Source organism: Alnus glutinosa, chromosome 13, assembly GCF_958979055.1.
Source record: "Alnus glutinosa chromosome 13, dhAlnGlut1.1, whole genome shotgun sequence".
Taxonomy (NCBI): Eukaryota; Viridiplantae; Streptophyta; class Magnoliopsida; order Fagales; family Betulaceae; genus Alnus; species Alnus glutinosa.
Genome location: NC_084898.1, coordinates 25,792,214 through 25,813,081, shown reverse-complemented (window position 1 = coordinate 25,813,081; position 20,868 = coordinate 25,792,214). Strand labels below are relative to the sequence as shown.

General features: G+C 37.5%; 2 protein-coding genes across 6 annotated transcripts; both read right to left on the bottom strand.

Moving 5' to 3' along the window:
- Positions 1–2,635: 2,635 nt before the first annotated feature.
- On the bottom strand, positions 2,636–9,680 carry LOC133853633 (probable apyrase 7). 4 transcript variants are annotated; one of them, XM_062289627.1, is made up of 4 exons: positions 9,411–9,680; positions 7,113–9,267; positions 3,833–4,161; positions 2,636–3,046 (listed from the first exon to the last, which is right to left on the bottom strand). In XM_062289627.1, the coding sequence occupies exons 2-3, from the start codon at positions 9,115–9,117 to the stop codon at positions 3,857–3,859; spliced, it is 2,310 nt and encodes a 769-aa protein (XP_062145611.1). In that variant the 5' UTR covers positions 9,118–9,267; positions 9,411–9,680; the 3' UTR covers positions 2,636–3,046; positions 3,833–3,856. The 4 variants fall into 4 exon arrangements, with proteins under 4 accessions (XP_062145611.1, XP_062145610.1, XP_062145609.1 ...); XM_062289626.1 differs by having other exon boundaries at positions 2,636–3,115; positions 9,465–9,680; XM_062289625.1 differs by having other exon boundaries at positions 9,465–9,680.
- A 1,287-nt stretch (positions 9,681–10,967) lies between these two features.
- On the bottom strand, positions 10,968–20,272 carry LOC133854367 (WAT1-related protein At4g19185). Of its 2 annotated transcripts, none has more exons than XM_062290541.1 (7): positions 19,947–20,265; positions 19,425–19,487; positions 19,216–19,332; positions 18,777–19,062; positions 17,417–17,572; positions 12,072–12,223; positions 10,968–11,724 (listed from the first exon to the last, which is right to left on the bottom strand). In XM_062290541.1, the coding sequence occupies exons 1-7, from the start codon at positions 20,150–20,152 to the stop codon at positions 11,511–11,513; spliced, it is 1,194 nt and encodes a 397-aa protein (XP_062146525.1). In that variant the 5' UTR covers positions 20,153–20,265; the 3' UTR covers positions 10,968–11,510. The 2 variants fall into 2 exon arrangements, with proteins under 2 accessions (XP_062146525.1, XP_062146526.1); XM_062290542.1 differs by lacking the exon at positions 10,968–11,724 and adding an exon at positions 17,040–17,092 and having other exon boundaries at positions 12,087–12,223; positions 19,947–20,272.
- Between the last annotated feature and the right edge of the window lie 596 nt (positions 20,273–20,868).

Sequence of the window (20,868 nt, the reverse complement as noted above, 5' to 3'; positions counted from 1 at the left end):
GAATCACATGTTGTTTTAATGACATGTGAGAATCACATGTTGTTTTAATAACATGTGCTTCTCACATGTCTTTTTAATAACATTAATAAAAAAAATAAAAAAAAATATGTGATTCTCACATGCTTAAATAACACATGTTACTCTTATATATGGGTTATAGAAAATCTGCAAATTAGTTTATAAGAAATTTCTGTCTCACATTAGTGCACTTGAAAGTTCAGGGGGCTATTTTAAAATTTGATATTAGTTCAGGAGACTTTATTATATTTTTCCTTAAAAAACATAAATAAAGATAGAATCTATATTGATTTTATTAATAAATAAAGATAGTTTTATGTTGAACATTATCTGCCAATAATAGAGTTTGATTGTGTCTCACAACTAAAGGAAAAATGAGTTGCACTTTCAAAAAATCGAGAAGTCTATTATCTAACAAGAGTATCTCACTCTCAAAGAATATAATTTTCGATTACTTAAATAGATTGACAAAAATATTAACCCTAATTAACTAATTTTGAGCCAAGTTTGTCATAAAATTATAAAATAACTTATATATAAAATTAAATACCAAGAGTAATTTATTTAAGAGGAAATTGGTTTCTGACCCGTTATGTCTCAGACTTAAAGCAGAGACTAGTGGCCATGCTTTATGGTCGTGTGATGCAGCCCGACTGGTGTGAGGAATCTGCGGGGGACCCATTCAGAAGAGCTCCATAGTGGCGGAGGATTTCTTCAGTATTTTTAGTTACCTCTGTGACAGGTTGAATAATGGGGGGATGGAGCTGTTTGCCATGATTGCCCACAAGATCTGACTTCACCGGAACAGGTTGGTTTTCGGAGGCTCGGTGCAATCCCCTTCCTGTTTGTTGAAAGGCGCCACAGAGGAGTTGGATGAGTTTCGAAAATCCCTCATAGATGTTGTAGCCCTGTCTAATGGTGGTCAAAATGTTTCCTTTTAGTGGACTAAACCAACTGTGGGCAACATTAAGATAAATTGGGACGCGGCCTTGGATGGGCGGAAGAAGCTCATGGGGGTGGGGATTGTTGCTAGGGACTCAACGGGCAAAGTGATGGCGGCGAAGTGTTCAATTTTGCCTTATATTAGGGATCCAACCGTGGCTAAAGTTATTAGTGCTCGGAGGGCTATCGAATTTGAGAGCAAGATGGGTTTCCATTCAATCGAGTTGGAAGGCGACGCTCGGGAGGTTGTCCTGGCTTTGAGGAGTCCAGAGGAGTGCTGCAGAATTTATGGGAACATTATTATGGAGACACGGTTGCTGCTAGGGATGTTTCACTATTGGAGGGTTGGTCATGCAGGGCGTGGAGGAATCATGCATGGTTGCTTACCAGCTAGCCAAGGTCGTTGTAGCCCAGCATAGTTAACATGTTTGGGTCAGTGTGTTTCCCTCTGTTGTAATGGATGTTGTATGTGCCGAACAGGTTTGTTAATGGAAAGCTACAATTTCTCTTCAAAAAAAAAAAAAATAGTGAAAAAAAAAAGAACCTATTGGAAACGGAAAACTGAAATCTTAAGGCTTTGTTTGGCAACACAAAATTTTTGGATTTGTTTTGGGTTTTCCAAAAACCCATGTGAGTTATGTGTTTAGGCCATTTAATGTTGAAACCCATGTGAATCTGTCAGAGCTATAACATTTGATGGTTGTTTGTGTGGTGGTTAAATTTTTAAATTCAACATTATTTGGTGTACACATTTATCCTTCCTTGTAAATGCTTGCAATCTAGACAGTCAGTTAAACTATAGCAAATCTTCTATATTAGAACTCCAGGAGGTAAGCCGAATCATCTAGCACCATTTTTTCAAAGCTATTCAGGTAATATTTATATAGAATAGGTGTGCATGCAAGCAAATGTTAATCACAAATATTTGTTATCTGTAATTATTTGTTATCCATTATCCGCACATACGAATGCAGATAACAAATATCACTATCTGCATATATGGATGCAGATAGCAGTTTAGAATATGAGGATGTGGTTAATAATCATAGATACGTCCCATTTCTATATCATATATATTTTATGTATTTCTTTTAAATATATATATATACACACACAACAAATACACCAAAACTACGCCGTTTAGGTGTTTAATACCAAAATAATGTGGTTTTGGATTAGGTATAAGTTATGTTTATATTTATTTGGTTGGCTGTATTGCTTTCTTATGTAACACTTGAACAAAAATATAAAAATAATGTTAAATCAATATATTTTCAAAAGATTATGACTTACAAAAATTAAAATAGCCCAAATTACTAAAACTCAGTCTAAATTATTTTTTAAAATCATTTAAAATAGGTCTTAATAAAAACCCAAAGAAGGCCCAAAAGTCTCATTGTCTAATATGTGAATAACAGATCATAACCGCATTTAATAACTGTAATAACCACTCGAATGCGATTAGTAAAAACATGATACGAATGCTATTGTAGATATTACAAATAACCACGTTTGCATCCACATATACATCCCTATATAGATGGTGTTAAAAAGCCAGTGCAATAATCTACCACTGAACCTTAATTAGTTTGTATCCAAATTGTTACCCTTAAACTTCTCCAAAAAGCAGGTGGAATTTGTTAATAATGAAATTAAACAATGAATATCTCACGTATAAGAGGTGATTTGTGTATATCGTTATTAAATGATTGCTCCCCAGGATACATCTCTTCAATGAATTCGTCTCATCACATGCTTAACCAAAGAAAGGAAGAAGTGACATCTTACCCTGGTCTAGACTAAAATGATATGAAGAAAATATGTTATGGAATCATTAATCTCAGTCGTCCAGCAAATGTTTCCCCTAATACTTGTCAACGGCTTGCTCTGATTGACTGTTAATACTTGAAAATTTGGGGGGCTTCCAAAACTTGATCGATAGGAGTGGCAGAACATGGACTGATAACATAACCACTGGTGCAGAAAACCATGGGCCAGAATCCCATCCCAAGGCAAGCGTTTAAACTGGGTAATTTGTGAAAGAATCCAGTTAACAAGTGTTAAAATCTCTGCCGGCCAGAATCTGCTGAAATCAGTGACCAGACCAGCTCATCATTAGCCCCACAATAATCCTTCACAAAACTACTTCTACACGCTGGTAACATGGAGAAAAATAAAATAAAAAAAGACAAAAACTTATATAATGGAAAGCATGAAGACAGTAAAATATGAATGAAAATTTAGGGCTGGCTTGGCAACACTTTTTTCTTACTGGTTTTTGCCTTTTAGTAAAGAAATCAAAAGTATTAACAAACAACTCAAAACACAAAATATCCATAAAACACTCATAATAACTTTCACCTTTATGTAACATCACAACCAAAAAGTAATCTCTAAAAAGCATTACCAAACAAGCCTTGAGCCTTGATAGTTAAAGTTTATGAAAGGGCAAGAGGTTCAATCCTCAAATTTAAAAGTCAAAATAAAATCTGGACGAAGCAATAGCATCATTGTTGGTGTTAGTTGAAGATGGAAATCTTAAATTTTGAAAGCTCTGTTTTGATAGCTATAGGTGAGCTAACAGATATTCTCCTCTTACGCAATTTAGGCTTTACGAGATGATGAGGGAAGTTCAAGCAGTCATCTTTGATTTCATATTTGGAGGATGCAGCGAAAAACATGGAACTAACGAAAAAAAATCATAAATCAAAACTCTCTGCTGAACTATTTCTCAGCTGAAGTGGGCTCTATATGGTACAAAAAAGAAGGGTCAGAATTGAATAGGTATAGCACAACTTCTACGGAGATTTTGATATCCCTTTCCCCTTTTTGTAAGAAAAATGTAAATTGGAGAAGAATTAAGTGAGGATACCAGTGTTTCTGGAAAATCACAGCCTTAGACCTTCACCATGTGTGCCTCAGCTAGTGAAGAATTAAGGTCTTCTCGAGATTGTGATCTTCGACTTTGAAGATGCATCTGACTTCTGTGAGGGGACCTGAAGGAACCCATCGTTGTACTGCCATCAAATTGCATCTGCCCCAAATTATTTGAGGAGTAACTATGTGAAACACTACTAGCTGACGGGTATAAGGAAGACTCTATGAGCTGGATGCTGCTGCTGCTGCTGCCACTGAGACCCCGTCCAAAGCCAAATGGTATTTCTTGGGCTGTTGGACTCAGCGGCATCTTCACTCTTCCATCTGCCGAAATAGGATATTTGGCATTACCTTTGAGGTTTATCAAGTAAGAATAAAATCATCTATACAAACAGAACGTAACAGTACAAACAAATGGTAATATCCGGTCTAAGACAAATAACCAAATCAACTGAAAATAACAGGTTTTTAAGAAAAATAAATAAATCCCACAGAAAAGACGAGCATTATTCTAATGGCTGTGACACCAGATATCTAAAAAGAACAAGTAGGACCGTAATTAAAAGTATGCTTAAAAACTCTTTGCAGAAATTTAATAAAAGGTTAGGCCTAGCCATGGCTAGTGGGAAGAGTTATGAAAGTGAAAAACAGAATTTTGGATGGAAAAAGATAGCAAAGATTTCAAGCCAGGTAACTACGCGCAGCCTAACTGTCAATCTCCATTTCATCCTCCTTGTGAGTAAGCACTGCCTAACGTGCATAATCACCAAAGAACCTTCTTCTTAGAGAGACCTCAATTTCTCAAGTTTCCAAAAGAAAATCTTAAACAGTCACATAAACATGGCAAGCAGACTTCTTCCATTAAACATGTCATTATCTTTGCCAGGTACATGGTGCCAACTTTAATGTAAAATTAATAACTTCTCCCCTTCAGGTATTGCTACACAGATATTTGACCAATAGAATGACATAGCAGTTCAGAAGAAACTTTAAAACATTAAAAACTAAATAGAATGAAGATGGGATTTCCACAGTTCTCTATCGAAATATGAACAATCACCTTAGAACTTATCCTAAAATAAATATATCTACAACTGGCAGAGTGGGAAAGAAAATTAGGAGGGATAATAGTCCACCCAATAAGAAACAAAGAAAAAGAAAAGGATCATAGACATAAGGCTGATAAAGGGAGTTGACTCATGATTTCCACTGACCAGGATAACTGGATGAGGGAAGACATCATATTCTATATGGAGCAAGGAACTAACTTCAAAAATAAAAAAACTATAGTGCAGTCAAAAGCGTAGTGTTCCATTTGATGATATATCCAACTAGTTTAAAACCAAGGGAAAATATCAAACTAGCTCCCCGTGTTTTGGGCCATCATCAAACAGATCCATGGACAAATTATCAAATAACTCCTAGCTGTTTGAGCCAGTATCATACTTTCATCCATATCCCATCCATTTTTTAACAAAACTCTTGTGAAATACTAATTATGCACCAAAAAAATTGTCAAATAAAAAAAGAGCCATGTTACACATCATTCTCCATCCCATCTCCCAACCATCCCTTTTGCAACTTCACCATTAGATTTGTGGGACCCACACTATACGAAGATGGGTGAAAGATGGGATAGAGAATGATTTTTATCATTTCTTTAAAAAACAAACCCTAGAAAAAAGGTGGGGTGGAGGGAGAGACCCTCCCCTTTCAAAGGGGTTGGAGCTGAGGTCACATGGTAAACCAATCAACGCCATAGCAGTCATGCTTGTCCCCACTGTAGGAATTGCCTTCTTCACAGAGCCTCGCATTCTTGCCAACCTCCTCTCACTGGTGTTGTCACCTCACTAAAATAGTAGTACCTTACTACTATTTTAGTGAGGTTACAACGCCAGTGAATTGTATCAAGCTCATTGTGTTTCTTGAGCCTGTACTTGGATCTTCAATTGGGACTGCTGCTTATTAGGACGGAAGTGATGATTGGATTGGATAATAAATAACTGGGCCAATTTGGCTCAATTGATCCCTGGGAGTTTGGCTTTTCATTCCATGAAAGAAATCCAAAACTTTCAGGAGTACCACCGGTTCCATGGCTCCCATCAGCATTGATTGTCATTAACATTTTTCTTCTTGGATCGATAGATAAAGCGTCTCATAAGGTTTGATATATGGACTGCAAATCTCTTGGTTTACTATTTGTTATTCAGTTATTTGCTTCCATTTTTTATTTTTTTTTTATAAGTATTCAGTTATATGCTTCCTATGACAAGGAAAAGGCATTGGAAATCCAATGAACTATTTGATAACAGCCCAAAGCACAAGGAGTTAGTTTGATATTTTCCCTAAAGTTAATATCTTAACCATATCATCATTTAAATTTCTCTAAGGTGCTGGAGAAGATCTACTTGTCCTAGAGACTACAGATATAATGCTGATAAATAGAATTGATTCATGATTTTGTTTTTGTGGGCTGTATCGTTTTTTGCTTTCTTGCTGGGCGATTCCTTTGTAAACTGTCAGTGAACTTATGGGCGCCTTACGCATTTAATAAAACCAATTTATTACTTATCAAAAAAAGAAAGAATTGATTCATGATTTCCACTGACCAGGATAACTGGATGAGGCCCGACATCATCTTCTACATAGAGCAAGGAACCAACTTTAAGAATGAAAAACACTAGTGCATACAAAAGTGTAGAGTGTCGCTGAACCAGGCTAGCTTGAAATTAATATCTTAAACATATCATTGTTCAAATTTCTCTCAGGAGTTAGGAAGATCTACTCATCCTAGAATTACTTTCAGATAGAAATGGTCTGTCGTATAATTCTACACTAGTAAGTTTGAACAGAATGATTCAAAAGTCACGAGACAGCATAAGGCAACTTCTATCATGGTTTTTATCCATGTCCCCAAATACTTTCATAACAAATCTTTTTTTTTTTTTTATAAGTATAACAAATCTTGAGACATGCAAAAGAATTTAAATAATTTGGATAACCTCTATTTCATGTAATTGTTATCTTACTTGAAATTAATGACCAATGACACTGTCCATGATGTCAAGTATTCGAAGATTCTCTCAAAGGAAGATCAACAAATGCTAGAGAAAGGGAACATAATTTTTCTCTTCAAAGAAAAACATAACAATAACAAAGTGATAGTCATAAACAAAAGGTCATATGTTTCAAATATGTGGCATATATATTAATAGTCAAAATATTAGAAAATTGAAGAATTATACACAAATCAGAAATGTTGTAGAGGAGCTTACCGGAACTGATAGGACTCCAACGCTGGAATGCAAAAGGAGATGGGATGTTAAGAACAGATGTGTTCGACGCACTATTATGCCTGAAAAGTGGGAGATATGACCTCCTAAAAAATCTTGGCATCCAATTTCCAAAAAATGATAATGCACAAACTAGGAGCACCAACGAAATAAACAAAATGGCAATAAGGATTATTGGGTTTATCTTCATTTGGAGTATTTCATAACTGCGAAGCCGCATTCTAGATGAAAATGCCTTCCCAGCTTCCAAAAGGGCAACTCCAAGAGTCCAAGTAATACTTCCAGAACCAATAATGATCTGGCTATCTGTAATATGCAAGCCTTCTCTCAACAGTAATACAATATATGGTGCCCTAAAGCAATACTGTTCAATGAAAGGCTGAGGTGCAACACTATTTCTTGCAACTTCCCAAGTTCTTTCACAGAATTCACGACCCTTTTCCAAAACATCCTCTAGTGTGGCTTCTGAAGTCAAATTAAAAAACCGATACACCACAAAAAAGCCAGACATCGCATAGAACTGGCCATAAGGACGAGGAAAACTATCAGTAAGAGCACAAGGCTGCAAATCACAGTCAATGCCTGGGTTTTTACTTGACCATTCAGATAAATTAACAGCAACTTTTGCCAGCGCACTGCATTCCTCCCAGTTCGGAGCACCAAGCAGCTGCACAGCAATGCCTGACTTTCCTCCTTTACCCAGATTTTTTCCTGCAATCACAGGGCTCTCACCTTCCTGGTAATTCGAAGCACACTGTGAGCAAATATATTGCTCCTTGTACCCAGAATGCAAGCAAGGATGCTTCAGTTCTGTTTTCCCATTAACTATATCTCTCTTACTGGTTTCTGGAACCGTCTTAAAAAGATGAACCACAGACTTGTCAAACGCATCATTCAAACCGTAGCCCGAGAGAGAATAGGCAGTGAGATGATGCTTAGCAGCTCCTATTCTAAGGTTTAAGCTAGTCTCATTATGTACATGCTCCTTGCTCTCAAATGTAACCTGCAACGACGACCCACCTAAGTCAAGCGCACCAAAGGTTGGTTTTCTTGGTGTGGCCCCCAACATACCTGTGCGATGATTAAGTGCTATCCATCCGTAATAAGCTTCCTCTGGGCCACTGATAATCTTCACCCACTCTCTTTGGCACAAGAAGGGTGAAGTTTTTTTGAGAATGGACCACGCATTGTCTAGAAGCCATTTCGAGTCGGCAGTCGGCAGCTTGCGAACCCCAGCTGTGGCATACAAGAAGAGAGAGGTGGTCTTATGTGCATGCTTGGGGATTTGCTTCGCTGCCCACTGAACAAGCGGCTTAATTGCGGCCCCCAAGCCAGACGCATTGCGCACTAACTTATGAAACCCAGGCTCAGTCTCCATTCGATCATAAGCACGCCCATTCTGTGAACTAGGCTTCTTGCGAAGACCTTCCGCTAAAGAACTCAAGACAATAGGAAGAGTTCCAGCAATGTTGTGATCGATAGATGCTCGATATACATAAACTCGAGTTCCGGTACTTCCACAATCGAGCACAACGTAGAATTTGGATGCTCCTTGAGACCAATAAGAATAAACATAAAGCGAAATCATATAAATTAGAAGACCCAACAGCAAGAGGCACAGGATAAGCATGAGAAGTCGCACCCACTTGGCGCGCTTAGACGGGGTTCCTCCCGGCAATGCCTTCTGTTTCGAGAAGCTAGAGCCAGCATTTTCTCTCTGCAACGAATGTGGATACTTTAAGTGGTTGACGAGATCACTTCCTTGTGGGTCAAGTTGACGATAAGCAGAGAAGTCCTGGAGAGAGGAAGAGTGTCTGAGATTGTTGTTGTTGTTGTTGTTGGCGAAACCAAAAACATTAGCAGAGGGCGGTAGAGGCGACATTCCGACCGCTACATACGGTACTGTAGAAGAAGAAGAAGAAGACTGTGGGGCCAACAAACGACTTGATGCAGCGGAAATAAAATCCACAATTCTACCCAGCACCATTTTCTTATGTAGTTGTCTTATGTAAACAATTCCCTCCAAAGAGGTCGATTGGCGCTAACAGAGAGCATCCTTCGCGTTATATTTATGGTAGCGACAGCGATTGCAAGCCCAAGCAGTAGCACCACAAGTTTACGGAGGTTTCCACGAATCCTGATCAAAATGAAAATAAAAATAAAACATAGTTGACAAAGTCCAGATCAGACTGACACTTTGTAAAATAGAAACGATTAATGCCCTGAGCATTTCCAGGGATGGATCGGATTATGTATCCGACAATCACTGAGATTCCTCACCTGATAAATTCACGGAGGCACAAGGAAGGAAGGAGTTAGGTGGGCTAGGGTTACCTGTTGCGTTTTTTCCTCTTCTTGGAATACTTCTGATGATCTCCTCCTTCTTCTCCTTTTCCTCTTTCCCTCTTTGTTTACAGATTCAGATCCAACGAGAACGACCCATACATTTACATGGTCTCTACCAAAACAGAACCACCCCCTTGTTTACTTCTTTCCTTCCTTCCTTCTTCCACAGTTTCGTTTTGTCTCTACTTTCTAGTTTTTGATAGTGCATGTTACTTTTATCCAATACGAGTCCCTACAACTTTTCGTTTTCTGATTTGGACCCTAATGTTTCTTACTTATTTTCCTCTTACCGCATCATCTAATATTGTTAATTCTACAACCCAAAGCCTCTAAACCAACAAATCTACTCGTTAATTTGTTTGGACTCGGTTCGGTCAAGTTCGGCTCGAGCTCGATTCAGTTATTAAACAAGCTGTTTGTGAAGATGAAATTATATTTGAGGATAAGAAAAACACAACAATTTCAATACATATTTGAAGATATAAATTTGGATGATGACTATGATTACCGAGGAATCTTTAAATGCTTAGTAAATTAAAAAAAAAAAAATCATACTCATACTCTTACGCATGAGCGGGACTAGGGGTGTAACGTCAGCCGGTTATAACCGACCGGTAACCAACCAATCAATATGGTATCCGGTTGGAAATAACCGATAACCAGCCTTACCGGAGCGGTTACCAGTTTTAGAAAATATTGAAACCGGTTATATATATATATATTTCAAAAAAATTGAGTGTAGCTCGAGCTCGAGTTGACTTGAGCCATTTGATTACCCGACTCGACTCAAAATTGCGTTCTGTACAAGCCCGAGCTCGAGCCCGAGCCCGAGTCCGAGCTAGGGTATGTAACCAATGAGCTGAATTCGAACAAAAGTTTCTCAGCTCGACTCGAGCTCGGCTTGTTTAGAGGCCCAATAAAACAAGCTAGTCTAAGAATGTCAAAACTCGACTCGAACCAGCTCGTTTATAGCCCTGATAAATTGATAATGAGTCTTATAACTGAGTGCTTAAAGGAAGCCAATTTTGAGCGGTACAAATTAGTAAAAAAGGCCTCTGAACGCAGCAAAACAAAAAAAAAAAAAAAAAATAAATAAATAAATTTAAAAAAAAAAACATTGATGATTGAAGCTACAGTTCTTGCAGTACCAGATTTCGAGAAACTTTTTATTGTTGAGTTGATATGCTTTGCACATGGGAATAACTAATAAGAGTTGTCCTTGGTTAATAAGGAAGGCTAGTGGAGTTCTATGGTGAGAAATCAACTTATGCTAAACGTCGTCATTCAACATATGGCTCGGAGTTCTATGCTTCGGTGCGAGCAATTCATGATTGGCAATACCATTTGGCTTGATGTTTATTCTGATCATTAAGCGTTGAGGTATTTGAATTCTCAGAAAACGCTTAATTTGCATCATGTATGGTTGAGCTCATTCCTTCAAGAGTTCATTTGAGTATGAATTTTGTGTTGGGCTACCAAAGACTACAGGAATAAAGACAAAAAAAACCATTCATGAATCAAGAGGATCATATTCTTCGTATAACAATAAACAAGTAATAATAATAAAACAAATACGGAAAAGATAGAAGAATCCTCCAGTGTTGACCGTTTTTAGCCTTATTCCTCTTCCGTTTACATAGCCTTCCAATAGCCAGCAAGTTTTAATCTAGCACATGCAGCAGAAGCTAACATTGAGGATTCTTCCTTTTCCCGTGTAAGCCAAAATAATAAATACTGCTCAGGTGAAGTGGCTAAGACAAGGCCATCATTCAATGCTATTAATCTATTTACCAGGAACGTCAAACCCCAAAGCTGAGGGAATCAAAGGACAAAGTATATGCAAAGAAACTGAATTTTTGAAAGACAAAAAACCCTATCGAAATAGAAAATATAGAACAGCGTGTCTTCTTTGGACTTTTGAGAGAGACAATAAATAGAAAAGACATGACAGACGATGCTATTTTATGCAAGCAGAGTCTACAGTAAAAAAGATGGAATTATGAGGACTTCACATCAAATCCTATCATATGTTGGTTAATCTGAGGATTTTGGCAGTGAGGCGGAGGCTCCTGAGAAAATGTGACCTCTCTGGTATGGTATCTTGTTAATCAATGCATCTTTGTGAATGAGCGGTTCAGAACTCCGGATAACATGAGGAGGAATAACCACCAGAGCTGCTTGTCTTTCTCTATGAGACGCCCAAGTGACCAAATAAAGACCGGCAATAATTAAAAATCCCCCTAAAACACTGCTTGCACATGTAAAAACACCAAGTAAGCATCATTCCAACAAAATGCCAATCTCAAGTGCTATAGAATTCCATACAATTTCAATTTTCATAATTTGGAATGAAAAAGGAAATTCTATGGTGGAATATTAAGAGAAACATATTACTAGGGAAGGGGGGGAGCAAACAAAATAAAACAAAAAGGACAGATTAAAGATCCTTTTGCATTCTATGACTGTAAAAGGAAAATTTCATATGGTTTGATTAAGTATATCAAGGCATCTTCATATCTGTTATATTACATCCATTGGTACATCAACAAATAAATTAAATGAGCAATATTGTACAGGGAGTGATTGGAGCAAAACCTTCCCAAATAGATAGGACTTCCAAGAAATATTCTTGACAGGAAGGCAGAAGCTGCAGGTTGGAGTGGATTGTAGAGAGCAACCAAAGCAGGGCCCAATATCTTGTTGCTCCATGTTAGGAGTCCATAATTAAGGGCAGACGCAATAGTTCCCTGAGAAAATAAGGAGTAATGCACTTAACCATACTTTTTCTCACCAAATAATAAATAAATAAAAATGTGAAGTTGCAAGGTGAAATATGTACATGCATACATACACGTGTCACACACACAGAGACGGGAAAACACATACATATCAGATTATTTACCCAAAAGGAGCTACAACAATGTCGCTGTATACTAAGAAGCATGTTGTAGGAAAGTGATGGCAAATTTCTATCATTCTATTGTTTGCAAGAAGTTTATATTGACTACCCTACATATACGTACACGTCAGAGTCATCATCCCTTATAAATGGCATTTAGTGCATTATGTCGAGATCTAATTAGAGTAGGCTCCTGCTTCACCGAGTCCCAATAGCTTGTGATTTTTTGTTAAATTATCAAAACCCTCACAGTTAAAAAAGTCAATTGTTTTTAGTCCATACATAAACATTAAAAAAATACAATAGTATCAACATTTCTATAGAATTATACCCTACCATCTACTGGATAAGCTAAAATAGAAATAAAGCAAGCATACAATAATACGTATGTGAGGTTTAAGCCCTATCAACTTGGTAAGCTACAATAGGTGCCTATCAATGATTGATGGATTCTGTCTTCCTGTATCTAAGGATTCATAAAAGTAATAACAAAGCATACAATAATATCTAAATTTAGTAGAAGCTTTCCATCTTCCTCTATAATTTATGCCCTAGTGTGTAATGAAGAAACATAAAGTATTTTTAGCTAAAGGCCAGCATGTGATAAAATGAGATATTTCAAAATTCAGATGCATGTGCGTTTAGATTCAAGGTTTCATTCCATTGCCTGCCAGCCCGTGTGGTGTCAACGAATCTGAGGTGTTATGCCTAAGGACACTACAATGGTGCTAGGTTCTTTGTATTCTCTTCTATTTTCTTTTTTCTTTTCTACTTTCCTTTTGTTTACTTTCCACCAGATTCTAGCTTCCAATCAGCATTCCCGCCACCAAACACAATAAAACCCTAATCTTTGCAATTTACTCAAGTATCCTAACCCAGTCCCCTTAACTAGTCTCAAACTCCTCATCTTCTTGGACCACAATGTTGATGTAAATATATTTGAACATTTTTTTTTAATAGTAATAAACCAATCTTATTAAAAGCGTAAGGCGCTCCTAAGTACACCAAGAGTATACAAAAGGAAACATCTAACAAAAAAGAAAAAAAAGGAATAAGAAAATCATCATAACTAATCGACAGAGGGGACACAAAGGCCACAGTTTAAAGGTACAAAGTATGGAACAAAGATGATAGAATATCCTCCAAGGACTTCTCTAAATCCTCAAAGATCCTATTGTTCATCTCCCTCCAAAGAGTCCAAAATGGGCGGGCGGGCACTATTTTCCACACCGCATCACTCTTCGGCCTTCCAGAGAACCACCAACACGCAAACAAGTCGATAACTCGTCTAGGCATAACTCAAGACATCCCAAAACGGCTGAAGAGAGCACTTCACAAAGCAAAAGCCACATTACAATGAAGAAGAAGATGGTCCACGGATTCCCCATCTCTCTTACACATGCAACATCTATCCATGACAATAACATGCCGTTCCCTAAGATTATGCAAAGTAAGGATTTAGGGTTTGAACATTAGAATTGAATTCTTATTCAATTGTTTGCAATTAATCAAAACATGTGCATTTTCTTTTTGGATAAGTAAAACAAATTTATTAAGAGTGCAACCCAAGTACACACGAGGTATACAAGAGAAAAACACCCAGCAAGATCAAGAACAAGGAAAAAAAGCACAAAAATCTACAAAGTTAGAGACATCAAGAAAGGTATTAACATAGATCCACTTGAAAAAGGATTTAAGAAAACAAAGTTGTAGATCCGAGCTTGTCTTCTTTCAATTATTGAAACTTCGAGCATTCATTTATTTCCAAATGTACCACATTAAACAAAACGGGATTACATTCCAAACAGAATTAAAATCATTCCAACTAAACCTTCTTTTTCAACACACCAGGAACTCCAATACTCATCTAGGGATAACCCATTCTACACCAAACGTCCTAAAAACCAAATTCCACAAGTCTCTTGCAGTATCACAGCGAAGAAAAAGGTGATAAAATCCACCTTCCAATCATGCACCAATATGATAAAATTCATCTCCCAATGCACCTCATCATAGTGAGCAAACATATCGTCAACACCAGAGCATATTTGTCCCTTGCAATGCAAGATAGCTTCGGAAAGGACTACTTCAAAGTACAATCCCCACAACAAATGTTGTGACAAAACTTGGTCCGAGAGCCCTCACCCACCTCGATAGTAACAAAACTAGAGAAGGTATCCTGGCCCTCCTAATAGGTTTCCATAGACTCACACCACAAGGCCCAGTGCCAACTTTAGAGCACCCCCCGCCCACCAAACTGCCATATTTTTTATCCACGACCTATCGCCAAAAAGACCCTCCCTCTATAGCATACCTTCATAACCACTTTGCAAATAGAGCCTAATTGAAATCGAGCAAACTCCTAATCCCCAAACCTCCAAGATTTAGGGAAGTATAGATCTTATTCCAATAAACAAGATGGAACTTAGACTTGTTATCGAAGCCACCCACAAGAAATACCTTTGCAATTTTTCTATCTAATTAGCAACACTGACTGAGATAGGGAAGCGAAAAAGGAAATATGTAAGCAGGTTGGAACCAGTGCTCTTGATCAATATTAACCGACCACCCTTTGATAGATAGTCTTTTCTACCTTGCTAATCTTCTCTCCATCTTTCTCAATAATTGCATTCCGAATAGATTTAGCCGGAAAGGAGCACCCAGAGGGAGTCCCACGTATCTCAAGGGCAAGACGAAACCCTACAACCCACAATAGGAGCCAAAGCATTCACATTGGGCACATAAACAAGAAGAACCGATTTATATTAGCCATTTTTTTTTATAAATAAAGCAAATTTATTAAAAGTGTAAGAGACGCAATCCAAGCACACAAAAAGTATACAAGAGAAAACACCTACCAAGATCAGGAATAAGAAAAAAGAGCACAAAATCTACAAAGTTAGAGGCATCCAAAAGGGTATTTATAGAGATACACTCGAAGAGGGATTTAAGAAAACAAAGCTGTAAATCCAAGCTCATCGTCTCAAAGTCCTCAAAACTCCGAGCATTCATTTCTTTCCAAATGGACCACATTAAACAATGGATTACATTCCAAACAACATTAAGATCCTTTCCACTAAACCTTCTTTTCCAACACACCAAGAGTTCCACCACTCATCTTGGCATAACCCACTCTACTCCAAACATCCTAAAGACCAAGTTCCAAAAGTCTCTCGTAATATCACAGTGAAGGAGCTGATCAAAAGTTTGCCCACTCTTTTTACACATACAATACTAATATATCACTACGATGTGCCGCTTGCGGAGATTATCTACAATTAGAATTTTCCCTAATTATGTTGTCCACGTGAAGAAATCCACCCTCAAAGGTGCCTTGGAACGAAGATTTCTGTACCAAATTAATCTTCAACCCTAAAACAGCTTCAAAACAAAGTAGAAGACATCTCAAATACCAAATATTATCCTCTGCAACCCCACCAAAAATACGGATATCGTCAGCAAAAAATATGAGAGACAAATAGTGTATCATCATTCCTAGCCCCCACCGAAAACTAGAAACAAAACCCTTAGTCACAGTGGCAAACATCATTCTACTCAGAGTTCGCATAACAATCACAAAAAGGAAGGGGGACAGATGATCACCATATCTCAGACCATGAGAGCTATTGAAAAAGCCACTGGGAGTACCATTTACCTCAAAATGATACTTCCTTTGTTTTAAGGTAGAGGGCGAGGTCATGGGTTCAAGTCCCACCAGGTGCATGTAAATTACCAATAAAAAGAATAGAGAACCAAAGAGTGGATATGCAGTGCACCATCCAACTTTGCCATTTCGTCCCAAAGCCACATATCCTTAACATGTATGACTCACTTCAAAAAAAAAGAAAAAAAAACATGTATGACATAAAATCCCAACTGACGTAGTCATATAAGCCTTTTCTAAGTCCAAAATCTATAACACTCCCGGGATTTAGGCACACATTTTGTTTCACTTAATATCACGTAAGAAACCCTCAAAACTGCAATTTTCTCTTCTAAATGCCGATGCATGGTTCACTACAACCAAAATTTCAATACCCATTTCAATCCAGCTCAGCCTACAAAATAGGGCTGTTGGTGCAGGCTAGGCAGGATTTGAGCCCAAGTCCAATTACATAGAGTAGGGTCCAATTCAAATGAAAATGAAAATCCAAAAAATCTGATTTGATTCTAATCTGAAATTTTTTAATATATGCATGATTGTACTTTTTTCTTGATAAATCATAAATATTTTTTAGAAATTCTTATTACTTATAAATTATAACTATTATATTAATTTTTTAATCAGCTTCAGATCTTAATTAAATCAAATCACACGATTGCGAAATGTATCCAATTATAACCAAACCTAGAGAACCAGATTTTCAATTTGAGCCACTAGATTCATTCGGTTGGGCATTAGACTCATAATTGGTTTGAATTAGCATCAGATTCGAATCTTTGGTCTGATCCATTGACAGCTTCACATAAGACCAGTTTAGTTTATCGCCGAGCACTCCACTAGGCCAAATGACTTCACAGAGCATAATTATAACACTTGAAAATAAAGGTCCCAAGTTCACTCCAGTTAAGGAGGTGCCACTCAATCAACAAGAAACTCTAATCCTTCAAAGGAAGTTAATAATTGTAGGATTGAATCTAAGCCAACCACTGAAAGTTGAGACCTGTTTAATGGATGAATATGTTGGCACAGAGTGCACAGCTAAATCCCATCAACCTACAAATCAAGGAGATGAATAAGCAAATAGCAAGATTAGAAAAACCTAAACTGTGCTCCACCTTACATGGTTAGTGAAGGCTGACCCTCACAACATTGACTATAATAAATGTGAAGTGAGGACAGTCCTTTTCTAGAAAAACAGAATTATCACCATATATTGTCTACAAAAGTTATAATAACCAGCACATCACACATGAACCCAGAAGATCAAAAACCACCAAATAGTCTTTGAAGTCGAATCGAGCTATAGCTAAGACTGGCAACAAAGCGGCATGGAGAATGTCAGATTCAAGACAAACATATCATTAGCCAAAAACTTACAGCATAAATGACAGCAAAAAACTCAGATTTTGTCAAACTCCAGTCTGTTGTCTCATTGGTCATAAAGAATGCCGTCGTCACCATCAATAGAGTACCAAAGAAGTACGAATATGCCGTGACTGATAGGCTGGCAGGATACTTTGCCAGAAGTGGAGCCTGAACGTTTTCACAACAATAGATTCAATACACTCAAATATCAACTAATTAACTAAAAAGAGAAATATCATACTAGAATATTGTGGTTTTAAGAATTCAAGCAGCTTTCTTTATCTGGAAATACATGCATCAAGTCTAATCAGTAAAAAGCTAGTTACAATTTTTTGATATAGGGTGTTTTCCTTCTGCTATTATGAATCCTTCTTTTCATTATCATCCTACTTACTAGTATCATCATCTTTTGGATAACAGTATCATATAGACCTAATAAATAACCCTTATTCAAGGACACACAGAACAACCAGCAGTTGATGCTTGAGGATTCTTGTCGGTTTTATTATTCGTTTATTGAATATTAAGTACTGGGATTTTTCTAGATTTGCATGAAGTAGCAGTACGTTACCAACGTGCAAAGCAGTTCGCAATGGAAGCAACTTAATGGAGAAAAAGGGTGGCTGCCCTAGCTGTCAGCTGCTGTACTTTGAATGATCATAGTAACTTGTGAGTCGTCTACTTTGTTTTTCATTGGACTATGTGGATACTTCCTAGGGATGTAATCTTTTGTTATAGAAGGATCAACCTGTGCTCTTTTGGAGGTGATGACTGAATTGAAGTTGAGTTTGTTTAAGTTTACTTGGAATCCCCCCCTCCCCCCTCTCTTCCTCCATAGTCTTTTCTCTATTCTCTCTTTGTAGCTGATATTTTCAGAAGCTTTTTCTCCCTTTCTTGCTGATATTCCCACTAGTTCATTCATTTTCCCTTGCTGAAATTCAGAGACTTCCCATCTCATAATCTCTCCTAATGAGATTTCCAACAAAGTCAGGTTATCTCCCCTATACATAACCACCCCAAGCTTCTCCTCTTATATACATAACCACCCCTAGCTAATCACAAGAACTCCCAGGCTGTTCTGCATCAACAAGGATCCTAATTCAAATTTTAATGGGAATCCAATGGAAAGATATTGGATCTTTGATCATGAACTCCCCTGAAATGTGGTACAAAAAGGGATTTCCTCCCTCTAGATTGGCTAGTAGTTCAACATCAGAACCTCTCAGAATATATCTAATTTTTCCTCATACATATATATTTTAAAGTAAATGAGTTAATAATGCAGCCGGCAAACAAAAAACTTCAAGAGCCTTATGAGTGCAAAAAATACTCTCATCTCATTATTTAAAAACCAAAATGTATAGTCCTGTACCTGAATGGCTAGAAACGCAGCCATGCACATACAGTTCCCTAATAAGCATAAGACTCCAAGGTGAAAATGGTCGAGCCCAAACTCCAGAAAACTAGACATTAACCATCCAGCAGGCTCTGGCTGACCCTTGGCACTTATTTCACTATGTGCTGAGAAGTCTGGTTCTGCAGTTCCAACCAAAGCTGGGCCACGGAATAGAACCATTAGTATGGCACCAGATACACATATGAGTGTACCTCCAACCTTGGCCTGACCTTCAGTTCTGAGCAAGTTCACTCTTTCTGTGCTGCATGAACAAGTCCAGATATGATATTGAACAAGTAAAATCCATTGAAATGCGTACTGTGTGTGCATATGTGCATGCAAACAAGTGCGTTTATGTGTATGCCTCAAAAAAAAGGGGCAAAATTAGAGCAAAGTAAGAATTCTTCAAACTGACCCCATCATTGTAGCCAATAGAAAAGTAAAGACTGGAATAGAAGGCTGTATGGCAGCAGCATAAGTTGGATTTGTGTAGCCAAGACCAATAAGAAACAAAAGCTGGTTCCCAAATATCCTGATTAAATACCAATAAATAACAAAATGATATAAGTAATCTATGAGTAGACCATTAAGATGGGGATTAAACATTAAAGCATCCTAACTTACCCAGTTAACCCAAGAAAGAAAAATGACACGAGGAGGCGTCTAGTCATTGGTAGTCGAACCCGTCTACAAACAGGAGAGAAGAAATGTTACAAGACGCAGTGTTTTGTCCATTTATACAACTAACATAAACTGCGGAAGGATATGTAAGTGGTTGAGGGTCAAACTGCATATCATATATAAAACATTGAATCAACAAATTTTGTTCTGTAATCTGTCACGTGATATCATGAATAGATCCATCATCATTTACGGGGCCGTTAAATAAATTGGCAGGATCTCATAAATAACAGTGAAAATATGAAATGGTGACATTCCAAGATTAATAAGAATTCTAACTCAATTCCAATTGTTTGCAAGTGGAAATCTTGGAAACCAAACTGGATGTTCCATTCGGTTACCATGCAGCATCAACCTCATAAATGCATATAGCATAATCGTATAGATAAATGGAACATTTTTTTTTATCAAAAAACAAAACAAAACAAAAAGAAGAAGAAGAAGAAATAAAGGAATGCGTAGTACTTTTCACGGACATAGGCGATGGGGGCAAGGATGGAAAGGGCAAGGAGGTCGCGAAAGACACAGAAGACGAGCTGGTTGATCCCAACATTAAGGGCCACTTTGGTTATCACATGGTACCCTCCGTTGAATAACTGAACCAGCGCCATGGACGCATGCGCCCTCCATATGTCTCCTGCAACGACACCGCCTGCCGCTGATGCCGCCATCTCTCTCTATCTCTCTTGTCTGTCGACTATGGACTATGAGATATAGAAGGGAACAGAAAGAAAGAAAGAAAGAAGAGACTTAAAAGAATGAGATGATGATTTTTTATTGGGTTTGGGATCGTTGGTTAATAGTCAATGGTTAACGATCGGTATAATATATTTTATATATATATATATATGTGCGAAGATGGGTGGGTTGGGCCTCACTCTCTGTCCCATTCACTCTCTAATCCAGTTGTGCATCCATTCTTGGTTTCTAAGGCAACGAAATTGGAAGCATTCTTATTTGGAGTAATTGGTGCATCACTCTATAGACATGGAATGGGACTCACATGAAAGACCCGTTCTATATTTCTAAGGCCTTGCACAATAATTACATAACTATTATGCAGAGTCATTTTCTTTTTATTTATTTGTCGGGATATTTACTTTTGAAAATTATTGTACAAGGTCTTAGAGATATAAAGTAGGTTCTATGTAGTAGGTTTCATTACATAAATCTCACGTGGAATCCATCTCATGTATCTATAGGGTTCACAAATCGCTCCCCTTTGCTTTTTCATATCAATTATTTGTTTTAGGTCTTTTGTTTGCGTCAACCATCTTAGCAATTAAAAAACTTTTTTGCTTTTTTGTTTGCAACTCCCGAGTCTACAGTGAATAGGAATACCTGAGCTATACCTAAGTCCCCGATAAAATTTTTACTTCAGAATACT

What these genes read in the sequence shown, in the direction of transcription:
- LOC133853633 (XM_062289627.1), bottom strand. Translation starts at nt 9,117, where the DNA reads ATGGTGCTGGGTAGAATTGTGGATTTTATTTCCGCTGCATCAAGTCGT. An exon ending in TTGGAGTCCTATCAGTTCCG is followed by an intron (nt 4,162 to 7,112) that starts GTAAGCTCCTCT and finishes CTATTTCGGCAG; the next exon opens with ATGGAAGAGTGAAGATGCCG.
- LOC133854367 (XM_062290541.1), bottom strand. Translation starts at nt 20,152, where the DNA reads ATGGCGGCATCAGCGGCAGGCGGTGTCGTTGCAGGAGACATATGGAGG. An exon ending in ATCGCCTATGTCCGTGAAAA is followed by an intron (nt 19,488 to 19,946) that starts GTACTACGCATT and finishes TCCTGTTTGTAG; the next exon opens with ACGGGTTCGACTACCAATGA. An exon ending in TTTTTGCTGTCATTTATGCT is followed by an intron (nt 12,224 to 17,416) that starts GTAAGTTTTTGG and finishes TTATTTTCTCAG; the next exon opens with GGAACTATTGCGTCTGCCCT.